The following is a 25068-nucleotide window of genomic DNA, read 5'->3' on the forward strand; positions in this document are numbered from 1 at the left end:
TATTTTTAAATGTAATACTTTAATCTCTAAGTTATCGATGATCATTTGAGAAATTTATTTGTGAGTTTTTTCATTACAAAGATTATTCCTTTTGGCAAGGCGGAACACCCGAATCGATCAAATATTATATTTTAAAGACCCCGTAAATTAATGGGAGTGTTTCCCCCGGATTGTATCATATGATCATGTCACCTGACCAGCGTCTTGTGACTTTTGCAGCTGATCAGCTATGCATGCTCGCTGTGATGTGCAGTGCAGTATACAGTATACAACTACAAGGCAGTGATACGGCAAAGCAGCCTTTCTGAAATTCCCGATAGAATATAAAGAAAGTTTAAAAAAGGAAGAGGATAGGACATAATCATGAGGGTTTATGCTGTGATATTCATGTTGGCAGTAGTGCCTGCCTTTGTGGTCGGTGATACGCCGGCAAATTGCACGTACGAAGACGTCGCCGGGGAATGGATTTTCGAGGTCAGCGGTTATGGCGGTGACAACAAAATTGATTGCACAAAGCCAGGTACGTACATTTTCTCTCTTTGATCAATTTGATAAAATTATTTAATTGTTTAGGTCTTATGTAGGCTAATATATGGTTGAACTTGTTTTAGGAATTTAAAAACGTCTAAAGTCAGACTATGCACAGTCTACATTCAAGTAGATCCAGATCTAGATCATGATAGATCGATCATCAGGATAGGCCAGACTGGGTCAATTAAACTAAAACTGGAAAAAGAAATTATTAACGATGTAATGGTTGAAAAGAGATGCCTAATGAACTAAGTTAATTTTGACATTGTTTGATTCACTTATTAGGCTATTTAAGTAATCAAGCTCTTCAAAGCTATTAAATGTTGATATGTGATGATGTGTCATCTTATGAAGATAGCAAATCAGTTAGACAAAACTTCAGATTCATGCAGAGTTCTACTTTTGTATTTGACAGGATTTATTTTGATATCATTATTTGGTGAGCAGCTTGTCATAGCACCATGATCCATCAATTAAACATTTTGATAAATGCATTACCGGTAATTCATTTTGTACTTTTGATTATAGGAGAAAAAATTATTCTACTTCACTTGTATTGATATGTTGAAAAAAAGTTAAATCATGTCAGCAATTTGGCAATAGGTTGAAGATAGTTTTTTCATAGAGATGACAGCACACATAGAATTATAATTTTGTTTCTTAATGTACTTGCTCAAAGTTCTGTTAAAAACATCTATTATAGCTATACAAAGAATTAACTTTTATTGTTGGAGTTGACATTCTCTACATGAGCTTTAATATTTCAGTAATGTATATTCACATGCTGCATTTAAAAATGTAACTGTTGTTTTAAAGGGGTGTAGATCTACAGTGTAGAAAGTTGACTAATTTGTGTTTTTCCTTACTTCATACTTATGCAAAGTTTGTAAAGTAATTATTATTGAGACTACAGTATATAATTTTTCTCTTTGATTATTGTAAATTTCTTTTAAAAGGGAAGGGGTTCTGCTTGAGATTTTCCAACTTAAAGTTTTAATTTTAAGGCTGAAGTATTTAATAGAAGTTTGAAGTGCAACGTTTTGAGGGCTTTATTTACAACTATGTTTAGACAAAGGCTTTTTTACAAGAACGTAAAATACTAAATAAACAAGCATGTTTTTTTTTAAATTTATTTATTTTATTTGTCAGGTCCTGTGACATACAAGTTGCATGTGCAGTTGCTTTTCCCAGATGTGGCAGTTGATGTCCAGTATGGTACCAAAGGATTCTGGACTCTGATTTACAACCAGGGTTTTGAGGTTGTGCTCAACAATAGGAAGTACTTTGCTTTCTCAGAATACACTCAACAAGGAAGCCAGGTGAGTTGAAGTTGGCTCTGGAATCTCCCCAAATCTTGCCCCTTAGGTCTGTCTGTTTTATACCAGATATCGATAGAACTTTATCATATATCTTTCTTGGTTATTGTCTACATGTTTGAATTCATTTCATTCCTTTAATTTTTTCATTTTAACCGTGGCAAGTAGTAAATCTGTGGACTGTAATTTGTTATGATTAGATATATGTGCTCAGCAGACATAGAGAACAAATTTGAATAAAGCTGCCGCTGGAATTTACTTGATCAAATCAGCAAAAAGTAGATCTCTGTTTTAATCTATTTGATCCATTTTTAAATCTTACATTTACCACAGAGTTCTTTTTACCTCAATTTCTGTCTTCCCTCTCTTCATTTATCATAGACTTTTAGAGAGCAGAAAACTGTTCAATAATATTAAACATAATGATAAGTGGTTCAGTTTTTTTGCAGCAACAGCCTGGGTATTTCTGTAAAATTGTGAATGATATTTCTTCATCAAGGCTTTATTTGACATATTTTTTTGTTATTTTCTCTCTCGATCCCAGGTTACCATGAATTGCTCTCAGACCCTCCCTGGTTGGTCACACAATGTAATTGGGTCTGACTGGGCTTGCTATGTAGGCAGCAAGGTGGGTCCATCAAAGGTACACACTGTCAGGAAAGAAAGGTAAGGTGTTTTTATTTCAAAGAGGAATATTTTGATTTGGGGAAACTTGGTTTTAAAAAAAGCTTCCAATGAGAACTGTCAATAACAAAGAGCATCATAAATATAAATATATTGTAATCACAAGTTAGATTAAAGGGTTTGGACTGTGCATGAAACTATGCTAAAGTACATGTACTTAAAGAAATATAGAGTAACATTTCAATCAAAATGATTATTACTACAAGATGTTAAAAAAAAAAAAAAAAAAAAAAAAACAATTACCGGTATTGTCAAATTATGTTTTTCAAAGAATGCTAAGGTCAAAAGACTAAAAAGCTTCAAGAAGAGTAACTACATGTATGTACAAGTAAAAAATCATTTGCAATCAGATTTTTTTTTTCCTTGCTCAATGAGCCATTAAAATACATGTACATCGGATTAACTATATGGGTTATATGTAGTATAAAATTATCAAGTAGCTTAGATATCTAGATTTTGTTCTATATTAATGCTCTCAAAACAATGGCAGCGGAATGAAAGACAGATCATCTTCATTTGTTTAAATAAGTCTATTTGAACAACAATTATGTAGGCATTATAAATGTTTTATCTCTATACCCTTCCGCCCCGACATTTGGTTAAATTTAAGTATTTGGTATTTAATGTGTAAACTGTTTGTATGATGAAGTTTGGGTGATAAAGTCCTTACTTAAGTACAACTGTACATAGTTTCCCCATGTACCACCTCACCTCTGAAATTTGATATTGGTACAAAGTCCAATCTGTTTAATATTGCCAAGGATGCTAAATTTCTATGGAGTTTCATCATCACTTACTGTCCTTTGATTATGTGCATACCGGTATATACTTCTTTGTATTTATGGATAAGACGAGATAGTAAACATATTGTTGTAATTCAAATACCCTTGTTTATGTGGGCAAATATTCTACACATAAAAGTTTATCAAAGATATGACTACAAAAGTCTTGATGTTCAGACGCAATTTGCCATCTTCCATCTGCATGAAACATGTTCAAAGAGTGCTTGTACATGCTACTTTACCTTGAGTATGCAGCTCCTAAAGTTATTAGTATTCTGCTCTCTTGATATTAAGGAGGGCCACACTTTCCATAGAATCATGAAATGTAATATAGTTTGGAACGTACATGTAGTAAAGGTTTAAGGGACTAACTACCAAATTTATTTGTGAACATGTGGTTGCCACAAGCTAAAGCCTCCCACACAAATCTGTAGACATGCACCCTCAAGCTTTTAGGTATGACATTTGCACTCTTTTATTCTGTGTTTCTTCCTTTTATTTTGAATGCCAAACACTAAATATACATAAAAAGGTCTTCAGCAAATGGAGAAGAAAAAACAACCCTGCTTTGTGCTGGTTTGAGGTATTAGAATCACTCAAAAAGAAATTGACACTTCTGCAAGATTTGCCAATTTGAATGTTTAAAATTTCCATCTAATTCCAGGCGTCCAGATTTCAGCCAGATGATGTACAGAAACGATAAGAAGATGGTAGAGAAGATCAACAGAGCTCAGAAATCCTGGAATGCAACCATCTATCCCGAGCATGAGATGTATACTGTGGAAGATATGCGGAGGAGAGCAGGTGCCATGAATGGCTTAGGATCCTCCAGGTATTAATCCACATCTATCTGTCCATCAGGGGGGTGTTTCACAGAGATCCTAAGACGAGCTTAATTTTAAGTTGGACTCAAACATTATGGAGAGTCATTTGTAGCCTTAAAATAAAATATTTTCAATAGTGAATATTCAAGTATTTATAATTTTTTATAAATTCCACATTAATACCAAGAAATCTCCTTGATAATAAAAAAAATATGAATGATTTAAATCAACATTTTATGCCTTTAAAAATAAGTTATACAAAATATTTTCATAAATGCTAACGGCTTTCCATAATTGTTCAGTCCAACTTAGAGATAAGTTCAAATTAGAATCTTTGTGAAACACCCCCTGGACCCATAATCTGCAGGGGCATATCTAAAGAGAATTGTTGGTGGGAGTGGTGACAACATCCATTACAAAAACTTCTGTCAGTAAATTTGGGATTTGTAGTCTTGTCCACAACTTGCTAACAGAACTTTTTCTTTCTTTCATTCATTCATTTGGGAAGTTTTAGAAAACCCATCAGCAAATTAGGTCCAACAATCCCTCCCCTTTCAAAATGATCTAGCTATACTCTTGTAAACGAGTTTTGCTTCCTCCCATAATTCAAGATTGATGTATATGTCACTTATTACTTGAATTTCTTGGACATTTGAGGGTCATCCTAGGTATCCAAAGCAAAATGTGTGTGAATGAGTTGCTGTCAAATGACCCTGCTAAAATCTGCTTATATATTTCATGAGCTAAACCGTTATTATCAAATATAGACTACTTATGTTTAAAAATGTGTAGAAAATGGATGCCTGCAGTAAAACTTAGATAACATAATAGGAACAAAAAATGAGAGAGTTTCCAAAATAACGTCATAATAAGCACATCCATAGTAAGACAAGATAACCTTCCTGTATTCGCACCAGACCAGCACCGGCGATTGTCACCAATCAGGCAAAGAGGGCAGCATCCTCATTGCCACCCGGGTTTGACTGGCGGAATGTGAATGGCGGACAGAACTTTGTGTCTCCGGTCCGCAATCAGGCCTCTTGTGGCAGCTGCTACGCATTTGGCTCTCTGGCCATGCTGGAGTCTAGATTACGCATTGCAACCAATAACAGCATCCAGCTAGTCTTCTCGACCCAAGATGTGGTATCATGCAGCGAGTACTCACAAGGTATGTGTAGAGATATCTACATACATGTACTATCCTTGAGACAATGTGGTAATTTCATGGTTCTTTGTTTATTAACACTCAACTGAACTGCAATCAATTCCATACACCGGATTGTACGGTACAGTAAAAGGTCAAAGCAATAGAAGTAGGTAAAACAAAGTTTCCCTTCCTTGAATCCGTGCCCACATATATCATACCGGTATCTATGGTTTCCATGTGGTAAGCCTAGCTACATGTGTGCAACGACTCCCGTCAATCTATGGTATCCTTAAAATAAAAATATAAAATTTGGTTCCCTATAACTTGATCCTTACAGCTGGTTTACGCAGTTTGACAGTGTAGACCTACAGCTTGGTTATGGAACAAGATCTTTGTATTGGGATTCTTGGTTTTGAAAATGTTTCTTAATTTCTAGTAAAACAAAATCTGATTCTCTGATTTGACCATCTGAGACAACTGTAATGATGTGGTTTAAAATGGATTATCTATGAGATACATGTTAGAAAGTATAATTATATTTTGTAGTTTCTATTTTTGTTGATATATAGTTATCTGTTAGCAATTTTAGTTCATGTGACATAACCTTTCAATAAGTCAGTTCACGGTTGTAGTCTGAGCATATGAGTAGATAATGGTCATTGCAGAACAAATTGTGAAATACACAGAGACGAAATACTGGATATGTGCTCATGAAAGTAATTATCAGCCGATCAATGAATGAATAATCTGAGCATCCAATCATAATGAAAATATAAAATCAAAGTTGCTATTTATTGTAAATTTTGCAGGATGTGAAGGGGGATTCCCATATCTTGTTGCTGGCAAGTACGCCGAGGACTTCGGTGTCGTAGAGGAGTCCTGCTATCCATACGAGGGGACGGACATCTCGTGCTCCAAAGAGAAAGCAGGATGCAGAAGATATTACGCCACCAACTACAACTACGTCGGTGGATTCTACGGGGGATGCAAAGAGGAACTGATGAGAACACAACTTGTCAAGAATGGCCCCTTGGCCGTCAGTTTCATGGTTTATGATGACTTTATGGCATATAGTGGTGGGATATACCACCATACTGGTGTTAAGAATGAAAACCTCAAATTCAACCCATTTGAGATTACAAATCATGTTGTGCTTGTGGTTGGTTATGGTGTTGAGGCGGGATCAGGGGAGAAGTTTTGGATTGTGAAGAACAGCTGGGGTGAAGGTTGGGGTGAAGAGGGGTATTTCAGGATTAGAAGGGGAACAGATGAATGTGCGATTGAGAGTATTGCAGTAGAGGCCTTTCCTATCTATCCATAGAAAATCTTAAAAAAGTTACTGTATGTGTATTAGTAAATGTAATTATGCCTAATTATGTTGATGAAATAAGAAAAAGACATCGCCGGATTGAAATATCTAAAAGAGGTTCTCACATGTATTCAAAGTGCAATCTTGATTATGAGTAATTTTTCAATCCCTTACTTAGACTTTTATCACATGTACTTCAAAATGTAGTAGAAAGAATTATTCTAAATTGACCTCAATTACAAAGGTTATGATCCATTTAAACACTTCCTATAATAACCAATGTTTCTGTTATCATAAACTTAAACGTGTCTTAGCAATTCCGGGGGTCTAAGGTTATGAAATATTGTATGTCATGCCAATATTGAACCATGTTCCAGTCATTTTGATTATCAGTGGTTGATATCCCACTGGTGCCACCATGCCAGTGTTGAAAAAAAACAAGGTGATTTAGATTTTTGCTTTTCTATGATGACTTTATTTGATTGCATTTGTTGCATTATAGATTAACACCTCCCATTGTGTATTGGTATGTGTTTATGTATTGATATAATGAAATGATGATACAGGTTTGGGATTGGGGAATTAGCTGAGGCCGGGATACCTGAATAGAAGACTACATATGCATGTACACTGTTGATAAATGTCTTCTCACTTTGTCCATCCATCTAGTTACTTTACATAGTGGCAGCATTCATTTAAAAATGTGAACAGAGGGCAACAATGCATATATATCAAGTATGATATCTTAGGTGAATCAAAACATCACCCCATGGTGTATGGTGTCTTTGAGGATTCCTCCTCCGTTAAAGCAGTGTTGAATGTTTGTACATAAAAAAGAAAGTTCTTACCATATGATGACTTAGCGCACATGACTATGCCAAGGAGACTGACAAGTTGACAAGGCTTGACTCTTGATTCACAGTCATAATTGTTTACCAACTGGATATTACAGAGGTGATTATTAAGATTGATCTGTGGAGTCTTGGAGTTGGACTTTAATTGTATATTTGGCCGCAATTACTTCCAATGAATATATTTTTGATGTTTTGCATTATAGTGACTGCCAAGCATTTGTACCGATGTTGCACTTTTTAGTCATCTGTGTTTGCAATTTGACCTGGGGCTGTCTATTCATAACATACAGTTGTCTAAATTCTGCAGCTTAACCTTTTCATGATGTAAATGTCTCTTAGAAGAAACTAAGTTCACTACATGATACTTCAAATAGATTTCCTTATAAGATGCAGGATGATTGATGCCTTAATTTGTGAAATGCCTAGCAAACTGAACATAGCTGGAATATAAAGAACAGATTATGATTCAAATTTATTTCCATGGATTTAAAATGAAACACTTTCGGAAGAAGAAGCAGCTGTTATCTGCTTAGTGCTGGATAGATGCTATTGTACCATAGTCTTGTTTTTTAATCTGTCCTTTACTGAAATAAAGATAAAATGGTTTGTTAAATGATTGTATTAAAGAAAAAAAAATTTAGGATTAATTACAAATGCCAATAAAGAGATGACATGACAAAGATACTGGATAAAGAGTGGTATCATGTACAGCCTATTTTGCATGGTTTGCAGACATTTCTCATCTTATCTTTGTTTTGTATTGGTTGGTGAATTACCATGATGATTCTTTCATACAATTTGGACAAAGCATAAACATTTTTGTATGTGTATTTTTATATGATAATAAATCAACCTTGATTACATTACTTACTGTGTGTCCAAAATGTGTGTATATTGCTTTGTATGCTTGGACAAATAAGATCAGGGGAGCGTTTCACAAAGACTAAGATCAACTTTTAGTTGAACTTAATATGGCAGGCCTTTCATGCCACTAGTTCCTCTAACCATTCCTAGCATTGATTTCTCAAGGGACGTACAAATCATGGTCACAAATCTACAGAATTTACCTTTTTTGATAGTTCATTATTGAAGGAAAAAAATATTATCTAAAGATCATAATTGAGAGACCAATGGTGAGAGCAACTAGTGGCATGAACAGCCTGCCATAGTTAAGTCCAACTTAAAGTCGATCTTAGTCTTTGTGAAATACTCCCCATGTACTGTATATACATTTCAAAAAGAAATAAACAAATAAATGCAGAATAATGTCTTCCACATAAGTTGTAACAACTTACTTTAATACACACTTTTGGGGTCACATTCTTCCTTCTTTGATCCGTTTCTAGCAGGCTTTATGAATCCTGGATGAGTTTTATGCTATACAGGGCTAAATGAGAAAAGGCTACAGTATAACAGAAATACAAAGGGAAATAGTGAAAGAGAGATGAAGAGAGAGGAGGGAGGAGAATAGATTGACCAGTGGACGGAAAGGATGGTGAACCAGCTGCAAACCCCTTTCTTTGATGATTGTCTGATGCTATCGTGGCATTATATCCTTAAACCATAGAGGTACAGTGTCACTTTTTAGTGTCATTTTAAATTTCATCTGTCAATATCTATCACACTACAAATTGCACATACTGCAGGAGTAGAAAGCTAAGAAAATCACTGCCTCTACATTATGTAATTCAAAATTAATATTTTGAATGAATATGAATGTAAACATTAGAATATAGGCTTTAACAGATCATATAGAATTCATAATCACTACTTCCATATAGCAAGGTATAATGATTTGTGCTGTATTAAATGGTATGGCTTTATGTAATCAAATATATCTACAACCAACAAAATTTGTCTCTAATTATTTTTCCTCTTTTTTCCTTTCTTTTTCAATAGACCTCACCCTGCACCTGTCACAGCAGAGGCATCAAAGGCAGCATTCTCACTGCCGGAGTCCTTTGACTGGAGGGATCTCAACGGTCAGAACTTTGTATCACCAGTCAGAAACCAGGCTCAGTGTGGAAGTTGCTTCTCCTTTGCTGCCCTGGCGATGCTGGAAGCGAGACTGCGCATAGCGACCAACAACACGGTCCAGAAAGTGTTTGCACCTCAGGATGTGGTGGACTGCAGTGAATATGCACAGGGTATGTTTGTTTGTGCGGCTCCCGGCCGTACCAAGTTGGAATCTTAAAATACTGACTGCTGAATTTTCTCATTCCCCTATGCTTCATCCATGAGCTACATATAGATTTCATAGGCATTACCAGGTTTTTCTAGGTATATGCCTTTGTTACAAAGGAGTGATTAGATGAATTTAAGTGAATTTGCCATGCTAAAATTTTTTCACACTACTTGTAAGGCCTGGACCCTCACCCTGTCTTACAAAGAGTTAATATTAGTCACAACTTATTTGTGATTGATATCAAATGCAACTATGTACATAAGAGATTGGAGACTGCAAACTTGAGATTGATTAGAGGACTCACGATTGATTTGGATCAATCTCAACTCTTTGTAAGACAGGGCTCAGGTTTCACAAACTAGTCTTAGAGAGATGTGCATGTCTCATATAGCTTGGAATGATAGGATTTAAAGTTTGTTGCATGAAATTTTCAATCAAGTCAATCAATCCAATTAAAAATTACATGATGATTCATGTTTTTGGTAATTCAAATTCTTTGTCCTGTTGTGATATGCTCCCAAAATCATATTTATTTCCCAATCATACCAGTCTGACTGAATCCAGGGCAAAATGGCCAAGGATTGGTCTCTTTGTATATCTTTAGAATTGATGATTTGGTAGTGTGACTGATCGAGGTATCACTTCTTTGGTTTCTCCATAGGATGTGAAGGAGGGTTTCCCTATCTAATAGCCGGTAAGTATGCAGAGGATTTTGGTGTGGTGGAGGAATCGTGTTACCCTTATCAAGGAGTTGATTCGGCTTGCAGCAAGGAGCAGCCTGGATGCCGCAGATACTATGCCACCAACTACCAGTACATCGGGGGCTTCTACGGGGCCTGCAACGAAGAGCTCATGCGCCTCGCCCTGGTCAACAACGGCCCAATCGCCGTCGGTTTTCAGGTCTATGGGGACTTCATGAGCTATAAAGGGGGCGTGTATCACCACACTGGAGTCAAGAACTCCATGCTGAAGTTTGACCCCTTTGAGCTGACCAACCATGCCGTGCTGGTGGTCGGGTATGGGGTGGATGAGGCATCGGGGATGAGTTTCTGGACTGTGAAGAACAGCTGGGGTACTGGATGGGGTGAAGGGGGTTACTTCAGGATCCTAAGGGGTACCGATGAGTGTGGTATTGAGAGTATGGCCATGCAGTCATTCCCTGTCTTTCCATGATTTTCATAATTCTGCATTTTAGTCTTTGAATGAAATAGGGATATTTTTTATATGGTATCAATGATATTGAAAATGATTGAATTTAATTAAAGTATATTGATAAAAATACTGTTATTTCTATCACAAAATTCATGTTTTCAGTGCCTGTTGTCTCTTACCTCTTTATGATGTTAAAATTCTACTTTATAGAATGTATGCATGTATAGTAATCTATGGATATTGCATTCAAGTCTTTCTCAAAGCCTTACATTTCTAGGTATAATCTTTTTTAAGGTTCTTTCTACCATTGTCACTGTACTTAATTATGAATGATAGCCATTTTGTGCCAAGGAATCTATCATGAGGTTGACAAAATGATGTAAATACTTTGTATCCCAAAAATATATGTATATAGCACTGTCTCCTCTAAATGAATACTTACTTACTTTTATAATGTATGTTCATGATTTTCGATGTCAATCAAGTTTCTAGATATTAATATTATTCTCTGATTTGGAGTTGAGTACAAGATTAAGAACATGCACCTGTATGCTAGTGTGGTCATTGAATTTAAGTTCATATACATGTACAATGAATATCTAGTTTGAAGCAAAGAAAGGAATGGTGATTATGACTAGTAAATAATCTCTCGAGTACCAATCACATCAAATGGGGGATGCTGGGAATATATTTGTTTGTATCATTTGAAATATATATATTTTTTTAATCAGTACTATATTGTACCTTTCACTTCACTCATGTAAAATGTCCTCAATCTATTCAGCTTATGTTCTCAGGAAACATTTATGCTCTCTTACCTTAATTTACACAATTTGAAGATACAAACGAGTTACAAGGAAGAACATAGTCCAGATTACTCTTGCTTTTTTGGTTTGATCAACATAATTCACTTTAGACTACTCCTAACTTTCTCATTTGATAAATTTATTCAATCCAAAATGTCCTATTTTTCTGGTTTAAGCAATATGTTCATCCCAAATTGTTCCTGTCTTTCTCGTTGATAAACATGTGCAATCCGGATTATTCCCATCTTGCCAATGTGGTTCACCCTTACCTAGTTTGTTTGAGGCTCATTCAATACTGAAATCATATTCTGAGGCTTTTACATTGTACATGACATGTTTGCCTGTTACTGCTGCATTGTTTGTAATCCATATCAACCTCTTATTGACATAGATAGTAAAATAAATATAGACAATCTATTATGCAACCCTTTGCAACAAAGCTTGATCCTTCAAATATGTACATGGTATGGAAATACATTTTTCATGAAATCAGTGAAAAAGAAAACTGTTGTATTCTAAAGACAACAAATAATTTTAGATTGTGGATGTAGGCATGTATGCAATTATTGTGATATACATGAATGTCAGAATTATTCCTTATTGACTATAGATTTTAAGAGTTTTCAGATGTCTATTGCCAAGTGGTTTTCATTTTGAGTAATCTGATTGTTTCACTGATTAAACATGATGTGTATGCCATATCTAATGATAGAAATTAAAAGAAAAACAAATGATATTCTAGTGAAGAATTTTTTTTAGATAATGGAATCTATTTAATTTAGTTGTTTTTGTGTTCCTATTTTCCTTCATTTTTGGTAGAAAGGTGGCCACCCACCCCGCAAATCTCTATCTGCAGTTGCATGCAGCTCATTGAATTTCCCCTCTCTTCCCGTTTTCTGAACTGACTACAGATACCTTCTTATCTTTACAGGTTATGAATTTTGCTCTTTTTTTCTCTTAAAGGGATCCGGTAACTTTGTCTCAGATTCTGAAACAAAATTCTAGATTTAGCTCATGCTGCAATTATAATAATGAACCTTTAGGTCAGTCAGGAACCCCATGACTTTTTCAAGCCGATCGCCTGTCTGATTATCAAAATATTTATGATCGGAATTACGAATTTTGCAAACCGTTTGCCAAACATTTTGAAGCGCAACTTTTTTAGGGCTTCAATTTACACCATATCACAAACACTGATAGCACGTAGGTCCTTGCATGTTTCTCAGATTTCACATTGTTAAATGATCCCTTTAAGAGCCTCTTCCTTCATCATTATGTAGTCAGTGATTCGTCCCATCAAATACAATACTGGTTCTAAAATCTTTGTTTCCAATGGTGCAAAATGAACAGTGCATTTAAAGCCCCATTGCACTACTTCTAGCTACTTGCGCCCTCTATATAGCAAACAATGCTTTATCGGTGTATGTTGGTCCCCCATGATCCCCTTTTTCTTATGATAATTGAGAGCTGATTTGATAAGATATGACCACCTGTCAGTGGCCTTGCAGGGAGGTCTAATCCCCCCTGGCCAAACTAGTGCAGATGGGCTTTAAAGAAAGTGAATTCAGACACTTTGAATTGAATAATCGCTATTTCACATCTTTGGAGTATGATTCATCATGGCAGATGCAAGTTGAGCATTAATGCAAGAAGTAGTGAAGAAGTCTTTCACAAGGCCAAGATAACTGTTGAGGAAGGGTTGGAAAAGAAGGAACAACAATCTCGAAAGAAACCAAGAGAATGAAGGAAAACATAAAAAAGGTGGAGAACAGAGGGAGAGAGGGCTCTAAAGAAACTTGGCGGAGCGGTGATACAAGAAGAGAGAGAGAGAGAGAGAGAGAGAGAGAGAGAGAAAGAGGGGGGGGGGAGGAGAAGACAAAGAGAGAACATTAATTAAGAATCATTACACAGGAAAAATAGAAGAGAAGAGAGGAGAAAGGGAGATAGGAGTGAGGATGCGATGAAGAGATCTGCTTTCTTTCATGTAACTTGACAAAAATGGAGAAAAATACATGTCCACGTATATGAAAGGTTATTGAAGATAATGATGTTGTGCTGTTGCAAAGATACATGGAAATATATTACCTTTCTGCGTTAGGAATTGAAGACACGTGGATGTAATATTCGAGGAGAGGAGATGAGCACGAGAGATGAATTATACATGCCTAAACTAATCATGCTTCCCATATTTCAGAACAAAATAAATATTTTTAGCACGAAAAAACTTAAATGCAAGGTCACTACTCGTGAAGTTCTCCAGTGGAAATTTGTTTTTGCCGGATGCAGTGATCCCAATCTAGCACTCCGAGAATTAGGTGATGACAAGATTAGGATGCAATCACTAAGCAGTAGGATCAGAAAGAGGCAGATTTGTCGAGCAGGAGCATGAGATATCATTGATTTGGGGTGGGTGCACTAGCTGGGATGAGTATTCGTTACTCTGTCACTAATGCGAATCTTGTCTAGTAAAATGACATTTCTTTTTCTTTATATGCTCTCTATACATCGTTTATTTCGTTTTCGCGCATTCCTTCTCTTCTTCCCTATTTTCCACGTTCTTCATCTCTTAACCCTCTCTCTTCTTCTTCCCTTCTCCCCCTCTCTCTCTCTCTCTCTCTCTCTCTATCCCTCTCTTTCTCCGCTACCTTCCCCTCTCCGTCTGTCTCACTTCTTTCATTTATCTAAGTCCTTCTCTCTTCTCTATACTTCCTTTCTTTGGCACCGTCCTTATACCCCCCTCCCCATAACCAACCGTCTTTCTCTGATCAACTGACAACAACCAAATTGTGATAATGAGGTACGCAAGTAAACTGCTTGTAATTTCGTATGAATTCTTGACACAATAAATATCTATCGTTTTCATTTTTTTATAAAGAACATTGATTAAAGAATCATAATATTATGTGAATTACAATAAGATCATCCACATACAACGTATTTGCAAGAGGAAAATGCCATATGATGGCTAATAACTCAATCCTGTGTTCATTGGGTAGCTACCCAATGAAAGCTATGCGTGTTCTAAATTAACATATATTTTACATATTTTTCAATAATACACGACTTTTTCTTCTCTAACAAATACATTACTTTAAAAGGCCCTTGATTTATTGTGGGTGTAAGTGAAGAGAATTGTCATTACGATCACGCTTTGACAGTACGGTAGTTTTCTCTCCCACCCCCTCCACTTAGCATCATACATGGCTGTGTATACTATGTTCCTGTATTTTGCTATCACATTTTCTGTGTTTAACAACATGTCAGCCTTGAATTGATAACCAAAAGAAAGTTAATTTCCAGGTTGGGAATAACATTTTTCGATAGGTCTGTACTTTTTTCAGTCGCTTGCCAGATTATTTAGATAATCATATACATTGCTATATTTACCAGGGCCGTTGTGTGGGAGTTTTAATTGCTAACAAGATATCGTAATTCTAAAAACGCTTATAATATGATTATGCCGCCTGTACATAAAAGTTGTTTTCAAAATAATTTCTTTTAAATTTAATCAGTTCATTTAGTTCTAACTTGACGTTTCGTATAAAATTAAACGTGATCGAGAGAAAAACCAAGAGTAGTAGTAGGCACATAGGCCTACTCATGATAATCAACATAGCTTTTAGCCAAATATTTATATAATATATATATATACCAATTTTTGCATAGATGCAATGGTATCTCACACTAACAGAAAATCGGTAAAGCACAATGGTGAAAGCACATGAATTCACGTTAAATGTATCTTTTAACAGTTATTTGCATGGTCACATATTTCTAAAAACTTTACCATATACGTTGTCTTCCCTTATTAGAGTGAGGCACATATCAGTTTTAGACCATATATTACAGAAAGGGATTTAACATTCGCTATACTATTATGTGTTATTTGTGGCAGATGACGACTCCTTCCTAAAAATACTTAATGAAGTATTAGTATATAGTATTCTCTTCTAAAAAAAAGCTTGCGTCTATGAAGGATTGTGAAACATTAATTTAACTTCCCACTATCTCCGTATTCCAAAGTAAACGAAATTTCAAGTGCATATCGACTATTATTTTTACAAAATCGAAACTCATAGACGCCATGTTCATTAGCGTATTCAATCTCTAATCAAATAAATATTCCAAAAGACACATTAGGGTAAATAATATACATGTACAATAATATGTTGCTATGACAACTGATATAGAATGTTCCCAATTGTTATAGTTAATCTACTTACACTGAATGGACAATAAATAAACTTCATAATATTAAAATACATCTTGGCGAAGGGTAGCATAATTACATTACATTACATTAAACAACGTGATTTCCTGAGAGTGAGCGTACATTCTAACAGTGCATCTCATTAGAGAATCAATGAAAAATGGGCGTAACCTAAAAAAAGAAAATAACATACTCTTGAATATAGTTTTCAGAATGCCGATTCACTAGAGGTATGTTAAGAATATGTTTACTCTGGAACTTTACATGACAGTTAACATAGAAGCTAACTTAATTTATTAGAATAGCGCCCGTTTATAGATATACAAAGACAAGAGGGGGAAGTGCATAATCGTGTGTGGGCACTATTATATTCCTTTACGGGCAATATTATTTGCAAATTTGTGTTTTTTAGTTCATAGTAACTATGTTGCGGGCGTTGATTTCGAGATAATTTTTCCTCTTGAAGAAGGCAATTTATTTTTGAATGTGAGTAAACCGGCAATGCTTGTACAATACAGCTTACAAGAGAGGGTATGATGGTCAGGCAGATGAAACGAAGGGTTATATACGAGATTCGTCGATTAAAACTAGGAACAGTATTATTATAAAAATGTCCATATTTAGATTATTTCAAAATATCAAACGAAATAGTACTTGGTTCAATCAATCAATCAATGTCATTACACAGTTATGACCAGAAATTGCTTTCAGCCATGAAGTCAATTTACTAGTAACATCAACGAGTTGAATTTTCTTGAAAACTCGACCTAGTTGACCTCCTCGTGTCTCTCCAATAATTTAATGCTTCCTTGATATTCATGATGGGTTTCATTTTGGACGACGATGACGTTGATGGTGCCGACAGTGGTAAAGGAATTTCATGATCCGTTGGTAAATCAGTATCTCTGCTTCCCCAGGGGTGTAAAGGATCGGAGAAAGTCAGAGGTTGAACCTGGCATTGGCCTTTGTACATGATTGCTAAGGTGGTGTCGCCGGTGGTACATCGGACTACGCTTAGCACGCACTCGTTGGCGTAGGTCTGGCCATCGGACCCGCAGATGAAGTCGAGAACGACAGGGCACGATGACGGACAGAAAGTTGTCGTAGGCGACGGCGCTATCGTCGGGACTGCAGTCGATCTCGGGATGTGTGATATTGGTGGTGTCGTCACCCGGCCTCCAGGTGCTTGACCAGCAGTGGGTCCTGGATCTGTTGAGAATTTAAAACATTGAGTGATATTGACATGATTCCTTACAAGAAACAAAAATGCACACTGGTTTAAAGGTATTAATTAGCAAAGCTATATTTAAAGCGATGATATTGAAGAAGGCGGTTTAACACAACAAATTTTATAGGCTAAATACGATTTCAATGTCGATTGTCATCTCAATTTTTTGCATGTGTATTGCTAAATAGTCCTCACATAAATATTGATTGAGATTGTGCACCTTGTTTACCTCCGGTTGAAATTAGGGTTTAAATAGAAGTACAAAGATTCAACATTTACCTGATGGTCCTGGGCCTGTGCCACCAGATCCTCCTTGTCCGCCTCCAGATCCTCCTGCTGTTCCAGTACCCGTACCACCACCACCACCACCACCACCACCACCACCACTTGCACCACCTGCACCACCTGCACCGCCACCACCATCACCACCACCACCACCACCGCCACCTCCGCTACTACCACCAGCACCACCTCCACCAACTCCAGTTCCACCAGTGCCTCCGCCTCCACCACCGCCTCCATTTCCTCCTGCTCCTCCTGCTCCTCCTCCTCCTCCTCCTCCTCCAGTGCCGCTATCCCCAGTGCCTCCGCCTCCACCACCGCCGCCTCCATTTCCTCCTCCTGCCCCTCCTCCCCACGTTCCTGTTCCTCCGCCATGTCCCCCTGCTTCTCCACTTTCTGTGCCACTACCTCCTCCGGCCCCCGCTCCTCCTCCTCCAGATCCACCATTGCCTCCACCTCCTCCACCATTTCCAGTACCTCCATCTGGACCTACCCCACCACCACCACCTCCCCCTTCACCTCTACCTCCACCGCCACCACCGCCGCCACCACCACCACCACCACCACCTCCAGTTCCTCCTCCGCCTGCATCACCACCACCACTTCCTCCTCCAGCGCCTCCGTTTCCCCTTCCTCCCCCTCCTTGTCCACCTGCGCCTCCTCCTCCTCCTCCTCCAGTTCCTCCACCTGTCCCTGCTCCACCACCACCTCCTCCTCTTCCTGGATGACCTTTGCCACCTCCAGACTCATCGTCATCATCTTCCTCGCTCTCCTCTTCTTCGTCATCATCCCTATCATCTTTATTTCCTCTCCCAGGTCTCCTCCCACCGTGACCATGGTGACCGATTTCAGTAGCTCCTCCGACTCCATCTCCTCTTCCAGATGATGATGAAGGTGGTCGAGTTATCCTGTGCCCCACGTGATGCCGACTTTCCTCTTCGTCATCATCTTCCTCTTCATCGGCACTCACACGCACGATGGTTAGGAAGGCAAGTATAACGATGAAAAGCCAGGATAATTTCTTCAGTCGCATCGTGTCAAATGTCGAGGCTGTGAAGAGAATGAAAACAATTTATGATAAACAACAACATGAACAACAGTCCTGAGTAATTAGAAACAAAGTGCTCTTTGGGGGCAATGTTACCAACCGTTAAGTGTAATCGAAGAGCAATCATAATTTCATAAAAACATATATTTTCCGTGGTGATTGAGGACTAGTTAGCACCGAAGCAACTACAATATCCACGACATCAGACAATGTAGATTACAAATTATCTGTGAACATAATGGGTAGGGAATTAGCAATACCATTCCCGAACATGCAGAAAGCACAATTGAAGTTATGATTTCTCGAAACCGAAACATATCAAAAATTGTTCCTTTGAAGGCGTTCAAAATCATCGAATAATTTCTGTAAAAACAAAATAATTTGTAGGAGAAGTACCCTGTGGTTGTGATGTTTCACTCTCTCTCTCGTAGGAATGTGCTTTATACAATGACTGGAAATAACTACAGTAATGACATGCAAATGTTTACTACTGGACTTTATCCCCAATCTGTTGCCTTGGCAATGGATAACTCTAATCAAAATTAGGAATCAGAATGGGATTTGGGATGGCTAAGAAGTTAACAATCGCATAATCTCTCAAGCTCGGGGATAGTGTTACTGGGACATCATGTCCGATATTTATGGGGTTGCCTTGCCTACCATTAAAGCGAAATGTTTGTTACATAATTTCCTCAAATATTTTGTTCAACTTATTACATTTACAACGAAAATGACAAATTCTTGTTTATTTTCTTGTTTCACCCATATAGGATATTGAAGTAACTCAAGCAGTAGAATGTAAGTTACGTAAAACGATTGCAAAAGTTAAGTTAAGTAACAATGCAAAATGAATTAAGTTTAAAATGGATGCGTATAACCTGTGGCTTAATGTTTTCTCCAACGTTCATTTCTATCAACCTTTATTTAAAAATACTTATATAAAAATACTTCTCATAAGAGGCATAATAATATGTTATACACATAGTTATATTATATTTTGCCCTATTAGGCTTCTGTTTTTGCCTGATTAAGATACTATCCCCATTTAAAACAGGCAGTTTATGCAAAAATATGACAGACAAGGTCTCTTGACCAGACAGGATATCATTGAGTTAGTCTGAAATGATTGACCTTCATACTAATAACTTGCGGGCGTAACGATGGCTCGAGCAGACAACATAATTAATTTCCTTCTTAGATACTGCTTTTTTTCCCTTTCCATTTGCAGTTGTTTTTAATGAGAACGTGAACATTACTAAACATTTTTGATGAATTCTCGATTACTAAATTTCTTATGTATAGGGCTAAACTTTATTTTAGATATGAATATATTTGTATATAATGTATACAGGTTTTGTTGGTGATAATTTATGTTCGTTTTGTAAGCAGGAAATAGAAACATACAAACATTTATTTTTATCTTGTGGGAGCGTTCAAAGGATATGGCAGGCTTTAATACAACTTTTTGAGTTAGATGAAATTCAAGATTTAGAATGGCGAGATATATTTGTTGGGTTGGTAGGTAGTTCATATAGAATAAAAATGTGTAATACTATCATTTTCATGGTGAAGTATGTTACATTTATGTCTAGATCGGAGGGGCAAGTACTAACTTTAGAAAAGATGAAAAAAAGCATGTTTAAGTATAGGGATGAGGAAAAGAAAATAGCAATTAAAATGGGAAAGCTGGGATCACATTTCTTAAAGTGGGAGCAGCTTAAGATTAATTAAGATTTGTTTTCTTCTCCACCGTGAGCCTGTTAAAAGCGTAACTCTATTTTGCGGCCTGGATAACTTATTTAGTATATTTTTCTTGAGTTGGGAATGTTGGCAGACATCCACTGAGTGAGTAGTGTGTGTGTGTGTGGGGGGGGGGGGGTGGGTGGGTAGGTGAGTATGGGTGTGGGTGAGTGAGTATGTATGTGGGTGGGTGAGTTTGTTTGTGTGATAGAGGGTGAGTATGTTTGTGTGATGGAGGGGGCAGGGAGGGGGCAGGGAGGGGGCAGGATTGTTTTAGTAAAATTACCTCCAGAATTGTTTAAGTTTTTTGTTGTTGTAATATATAAGTGAATAATATTTACAATTGACATATTATGTTTAGGTACTTATACGTTTACTTTGTTGCTAAGTTATATTATACTGCAAATAAGTTTGTGTTTAATTATGTTTATGTAAAAGCATCAATATTGAACACGTTTATTTTATTCAATTGTATGTTATGGTTTGTATCAACTGAGCGAATGTGCCCCCTAGCATGTAGGGGAAATTTAATTTTCATTTGGAAGAAATTATTCGCCACGCTATATAAAATTGAGCGATTGGGGACCGCACATTAATATGTCATTATAATGATTAGAATTCAGTGCTTTACAGAGAAATGGTTCAAACAATACTTTTGTGTAAACAAATAAATAATACTTTTTGCGTAAAACAAGACTCGACTCATCATCGAAATGATAACAATCTTAAATAGAGACTTCCTTTCACAATAATTCTTGTCATTCATGTCGCTTTGTGAAATGAATGCATGATTCACAGTAATAGACACGTTGAAACAATAGTATCCATGGTGTCAATTTCTTCGTGAGGAAATACTAAACTGGCCCAAACAGATCAAATTTTAGCGGTTAAACGGTGACAACATCATCATAACGAGAAACAATTGATATCATGTTGCCTTATTAAATTCGCACCCGTCCAATACCTGTAACTGAATTCCTTTCTAATCGACTTCATATTTACGTTTGCCTTTAAAACCATGCAACAAGCGTGAGTTAAGATGTCAATGCTTAAAAAATAATTATACGAAATAATTTCTCATGATTATCTACTTACCACTGTGTCTGATAGAAAAAAATCCACCAGGTACCGACAAGAAGTTGTCAAATGCCTATTCCTCTTAAATCCTTTGCTCTATGGAAAACACAGTCCACGTGAGTAAACGTTAGTATTCCTTTTAAATCTGTGTGTGATTTCGGAAGAGAGTAAAGCTCAAAGATTTTTCTCGTTGTCTCTCACACTCTGTTCCTCGGTATGAAATATTGACGCATTAAGAGCAGTAAAATTAAGTTAAGTACGAAAGTTGACTTCCTCTTATGCTAAGCCGACGTATTATGTGATTGTGATCTTCCAAGCAGTCTTCAAGCAGTCGTCTCTATAAGCACAAGTCAACCATCAACATCCACTTCCAATTCAATAATTGACAAGCGGTTCGCTGCTATTTCTGGCCTATCATTAAGCTATATTTCCACATTGTTTGATGAACGCGCGTTTTACCGTCAGTCAGTCTTTGAACTTTATTTAGCTATTATGAATAAACTGCTTGTGATGCGGAGTGTAAAAATGTTTTGGTATCGGGTGAAACTATAAGCTGAAATCATTGGATTGGTTCCGGTATTGAAGCTGACGATCTTCCCGGGCTCAGTTCCTCTGATAATAATGGACTTCAGTTACAGAGATGTGTCACATATCCGGACCTTATCAACACCCATGCATGCATTGTCAAAGTGAATCATACCGTTTTTCGGACTAAACCCCCACCCCCCTTTAGTCTATATTTATTGTAATTGTTACTGTTTTGGCTGAGATAACCAAGGTTGCACACAATCATTGGTGAGATCGTTCTCAGACCGACTGTCTGATGCACCGATATACAGTATTTAAACTTTGGGGGTTTCCTCATAATGACGACAGTGGTGTAGCACAAACGTTGCACCCAAAGCATACAGTGGTAAAACAGAAACAGAAACAGAAACAGGGGGAGAGCGAGAGAGAGAAAGAGAGAGAGAGAGAGAGAGAGAGAGAGAGGGGGGGGGGGGGATGGGGAAGTACTGTAGGAATTGTTGAAGAGACAGTCAAGAGATACAACTTAATTGCTAAAAGACCTTTCCTCGCATTCCTCGTGTGTGTGTGTGTGTGTCACCCCCTTGATCTAAATCACCCTCTCGGATTGCCACTGGATAACGACATAAAAGCTCAGACGTTGAAGGAATCAATGTGATGCGATGTTTCATCGTCACTGTCATTACCACCATTACATTCCTCACCCTCAACATCGCCATAATCATTATCGTCACCCTCAACATCACTACCATCCACCTCCTCCTCATCATCACCACAATCCCATCATCGTCACCATCATCATCCCATCACCACCACCACCACCATCATCATCATCATCATCATCATATCACCATCATTATCACTAATATCATTGTTATCATCATCTCATCATCATCATCATCATTACCACTATCATCATCGTCATCATTGTTGTTATCATCATCTCTTCATCAATATCTAAATTATCATTATCATTATCATCATCATTACCATCATCATCATCAATAATTTTTAATTATCATCATCATTATCATCATCATCATCATCATCATCATTGTTATTATCATCATCACTACTGGGCAATATCTTCATTATCATTACCATCAACACTGCTTAGCATCGTGAACATTGGAATAATCTCACTTTTTGTATAGCAACAAAACTAACTTCTGACCAGAGGCATTGAATAGGCATTGCATTTGACATTAATCATATGGGCTGTTTACAAACAAAATTATTCAGCTGCTTTTAATATTTCACACAACTCATTTATGTATAATTTAATGCATGAATGATAATTTTCTTAAAGAAATGGTACTTATATACTACTGATAGAAAGTTGCATTAACTCTACTGGGCTAATCAGTTTTTAGTTTAACTGCCAGGAAAAGTCCATAACTACCATCAGCGTTGTCAGGAAAAGTATGCAATTATTTCAAGATTGGTGTGTTGTTTTAATCAGTTACAAATTATTGGCCGAAATTAGGTTGCTGTGTCATGAATGAAATACCTTAATCTATTTCCATTCCGTCTTTTAGTACTCGCCAATCATCACCGAGGGAGCAAAGAACCACACAATCTTGATTCTCGGTATTATTAGCATAAGGACCTTCAATAATCCTTGAGCAGTCTTCAATACATATTATTAAGGTTTTTGTATTATTCACACCTAAAGCGTGGTGTCGTGATCGAGTGGATATGGCACCGGACTGTCGATCACAAGGTCCGCGGTTTGAGTCCCACCGCGGCACTAATGTCCTTTGCAAGACATTGATCTACAATTGCCACAATCAACCCAGGTGATGTAAATGGATACCTAGCTGGCAGGAATTAATTCCTTGAAATGCTTGAGTTATACAAGAATCCAATATTATTAGTAGTAAGTGGTTACGGTATCGTGACCACTTACTACTTATAATATTGGGCAATGTGAATGAGAGAATTTCGTAATCATTCTTTCCACATCCTCACTATTTCATTCCTTTTTACTATTTATACTTCTTTTTTAAAACTATAAATTGCATGGTTTTTAACAACATGTATTTCCACATTTTGGTAACCATTGTATTTTCTTGTTGTTTTTTCTTTTTTTTCTTCTTTATCGTTCTCCTTCGTTCTTCCCAGTCTTCAATACATATTATTAAGGTTTTTGTATTATCCACTCATCGGTTTCTTTATGACTTCGTGCTATTAACAGAAAATAGTATCAGTGGTTAACATTGATGACTAACGGTTAAGACACATGACATTCATGGTATTGGAAACAAATTATGAGTCACGCTTGAGACAATTTTATGCACATTATGACGCAAATAACATGATTCCATCGTGGTGGACACGTTGCTTCAAAGCCTACAAATTTACATGTAATTTGTCTGACTGCAGTTATTTTAACTTAGGTTAAAATGGAAAGTGATTGGAAAGGAAGAACATCAAACATGGATAGTCATCCTTTTTATTATTTTCCTTTAAATTGATATACGATATAGTCACAGATTAATAGGGATGGCATCGAGATGACTGGGGGGGGGGGGGGGGGAAGGGGTGAGCTTTTGGCAAAGTTTGAGATAAAATTCTGATACGCATGCTGTCAGGATCGGCGTTTGGTATATTAGGGATGAGGGGAAAACTGGAAACTGCCGGAGGGCATTTTGCTATCCGGCTCTTAGTCAACGATAATTATAGTGTTTACATATTTAAAAAAAAAAAATATTTATAAGAATATTACTAGTAGACGCACTTCTTTAATTATTTCCTCCCATCTATCTCCCTCCCTCTCTCTCTCTCTCTCTCTCTCTCTCTCTCTCTCTCTCTCTCTCTCTCTATCTCTCCCGCACATGAGACCCAGTATTTCTCCTCTCTCGATCGTCCGACTCCCTTTTTAGTCTAGTAGGCCTATCAATGTGCCAAACTGAGATGTATAATGGTACTATATAGGAGGTCGAGGACTGAACTGGGGTCCAGATAGCAATCACAGATTGCAGGATAACTCTTTGACGTTCTTGGAGAAAGTTAGAAGAACGTCTATATATATTAAATAATAAACTATTAGACACCTTTAGTGCTACCTGCCTCCTTTTTTTTTCTCATCTTTTGTTATTTGATTATTCTTATCATTAAAAATTAAAAGCAAACAATCATATAACAACAACAATTCTTACACCCCCCCCCCAAATCCCTCTCAATAAAATCGACTGAACGATGATTCAGTTTACAGCTAGCTAGAGTAGAGGACGCTATTTATTTTCACAACGGGAAATCCTTCTTCTTCTGATCTGGGCCTATGGGATATACTCCCAGCCTTTGCTCCCAGCTCGCGCTCAGCATGCAACGTACGTGCGTTCCGTAAGTTAAGGAATTGAACCAAG

At 37.0% G+C, this 25068-nt stretch overlaps 2 protein-coding genes across 3 annotated transcripts; one reads left to right on the forward strand and one right to left on the reverse strand.

The window, feature by feature from the left end:
* The first annotated feature begins 250 nt into the window (after positions 1-250).
* LOC764711 (dipeptidyl peptidase 1) lies at positions 251-12324 on the forward strand. Of its 2 annotated transcripts, none has more exons than XM_001201161.4 (6): positions 251-520; positions 1681-1850; positions 2392-2513; positions 3978-4145; positions 9347-9594; positions 10294-12324. In XM_001201161.4, exons 1-6 carry the CDS (start codon positions 364-366, stop codon positions 10803-10805), a joined length of 1377 nt encoding a protein of 458 aa, XP_001201161.2. In that variant the 5' UTR covers positions 251-363; the 3' UTR covers positions 10806-12324. The 2 variants fall into 2 exon arrangements, with proteins under 2 accessions (XP_001201161.2, XP_011676840.1); XM_011678538.2 differs by lacking the exons at positions 9347-9594; positions 10294-12324 and adding exons at positions 5055-5305; positions 6094-6806.
* A 2080-nt stretch (positions 12325-14404) lies between these two features.
* Positions 14405-18096, reverse strand: LOC115929859 (glycine-rich cell wall structural protein 1.0-like). The gene is made up of 3 exons (XM_030999935.1): positions 18057-18096; positions 17308-18024; positions 14405-17009 (listed from the first exon to the last, which is right to left on the reverse strand). The coding sequence occupies exons 1-3, from the start codon at positions 18094-18096 to the stop codon at positions 16537-16539; spliced, it is 1230 nt and encodes a 409-aa protein (XP_030855795.1). The 3' UTR covers positions 14405-16536.
* Positions 18097-25068: the final 6972 nt, after the last annotated feature.

This window comes from Strongylocentrotus purpuratus, unplaced genomic scaffold (genome assembly GCF_000002235.5).
Source record: "Strongylocentrotus purpuratus isolate Spur 01 unplaced genomic scaffold, Spur_5.0 spur5_scaffold_6, whole genome shotgun sequence".
NCBI lineage: Eukaryota > Metazoa > Echinodermata > Echinoidea > Camarodonta > Strongylocentrotidae > Strongylocentrotus > Strongylocentrotus purpuratus.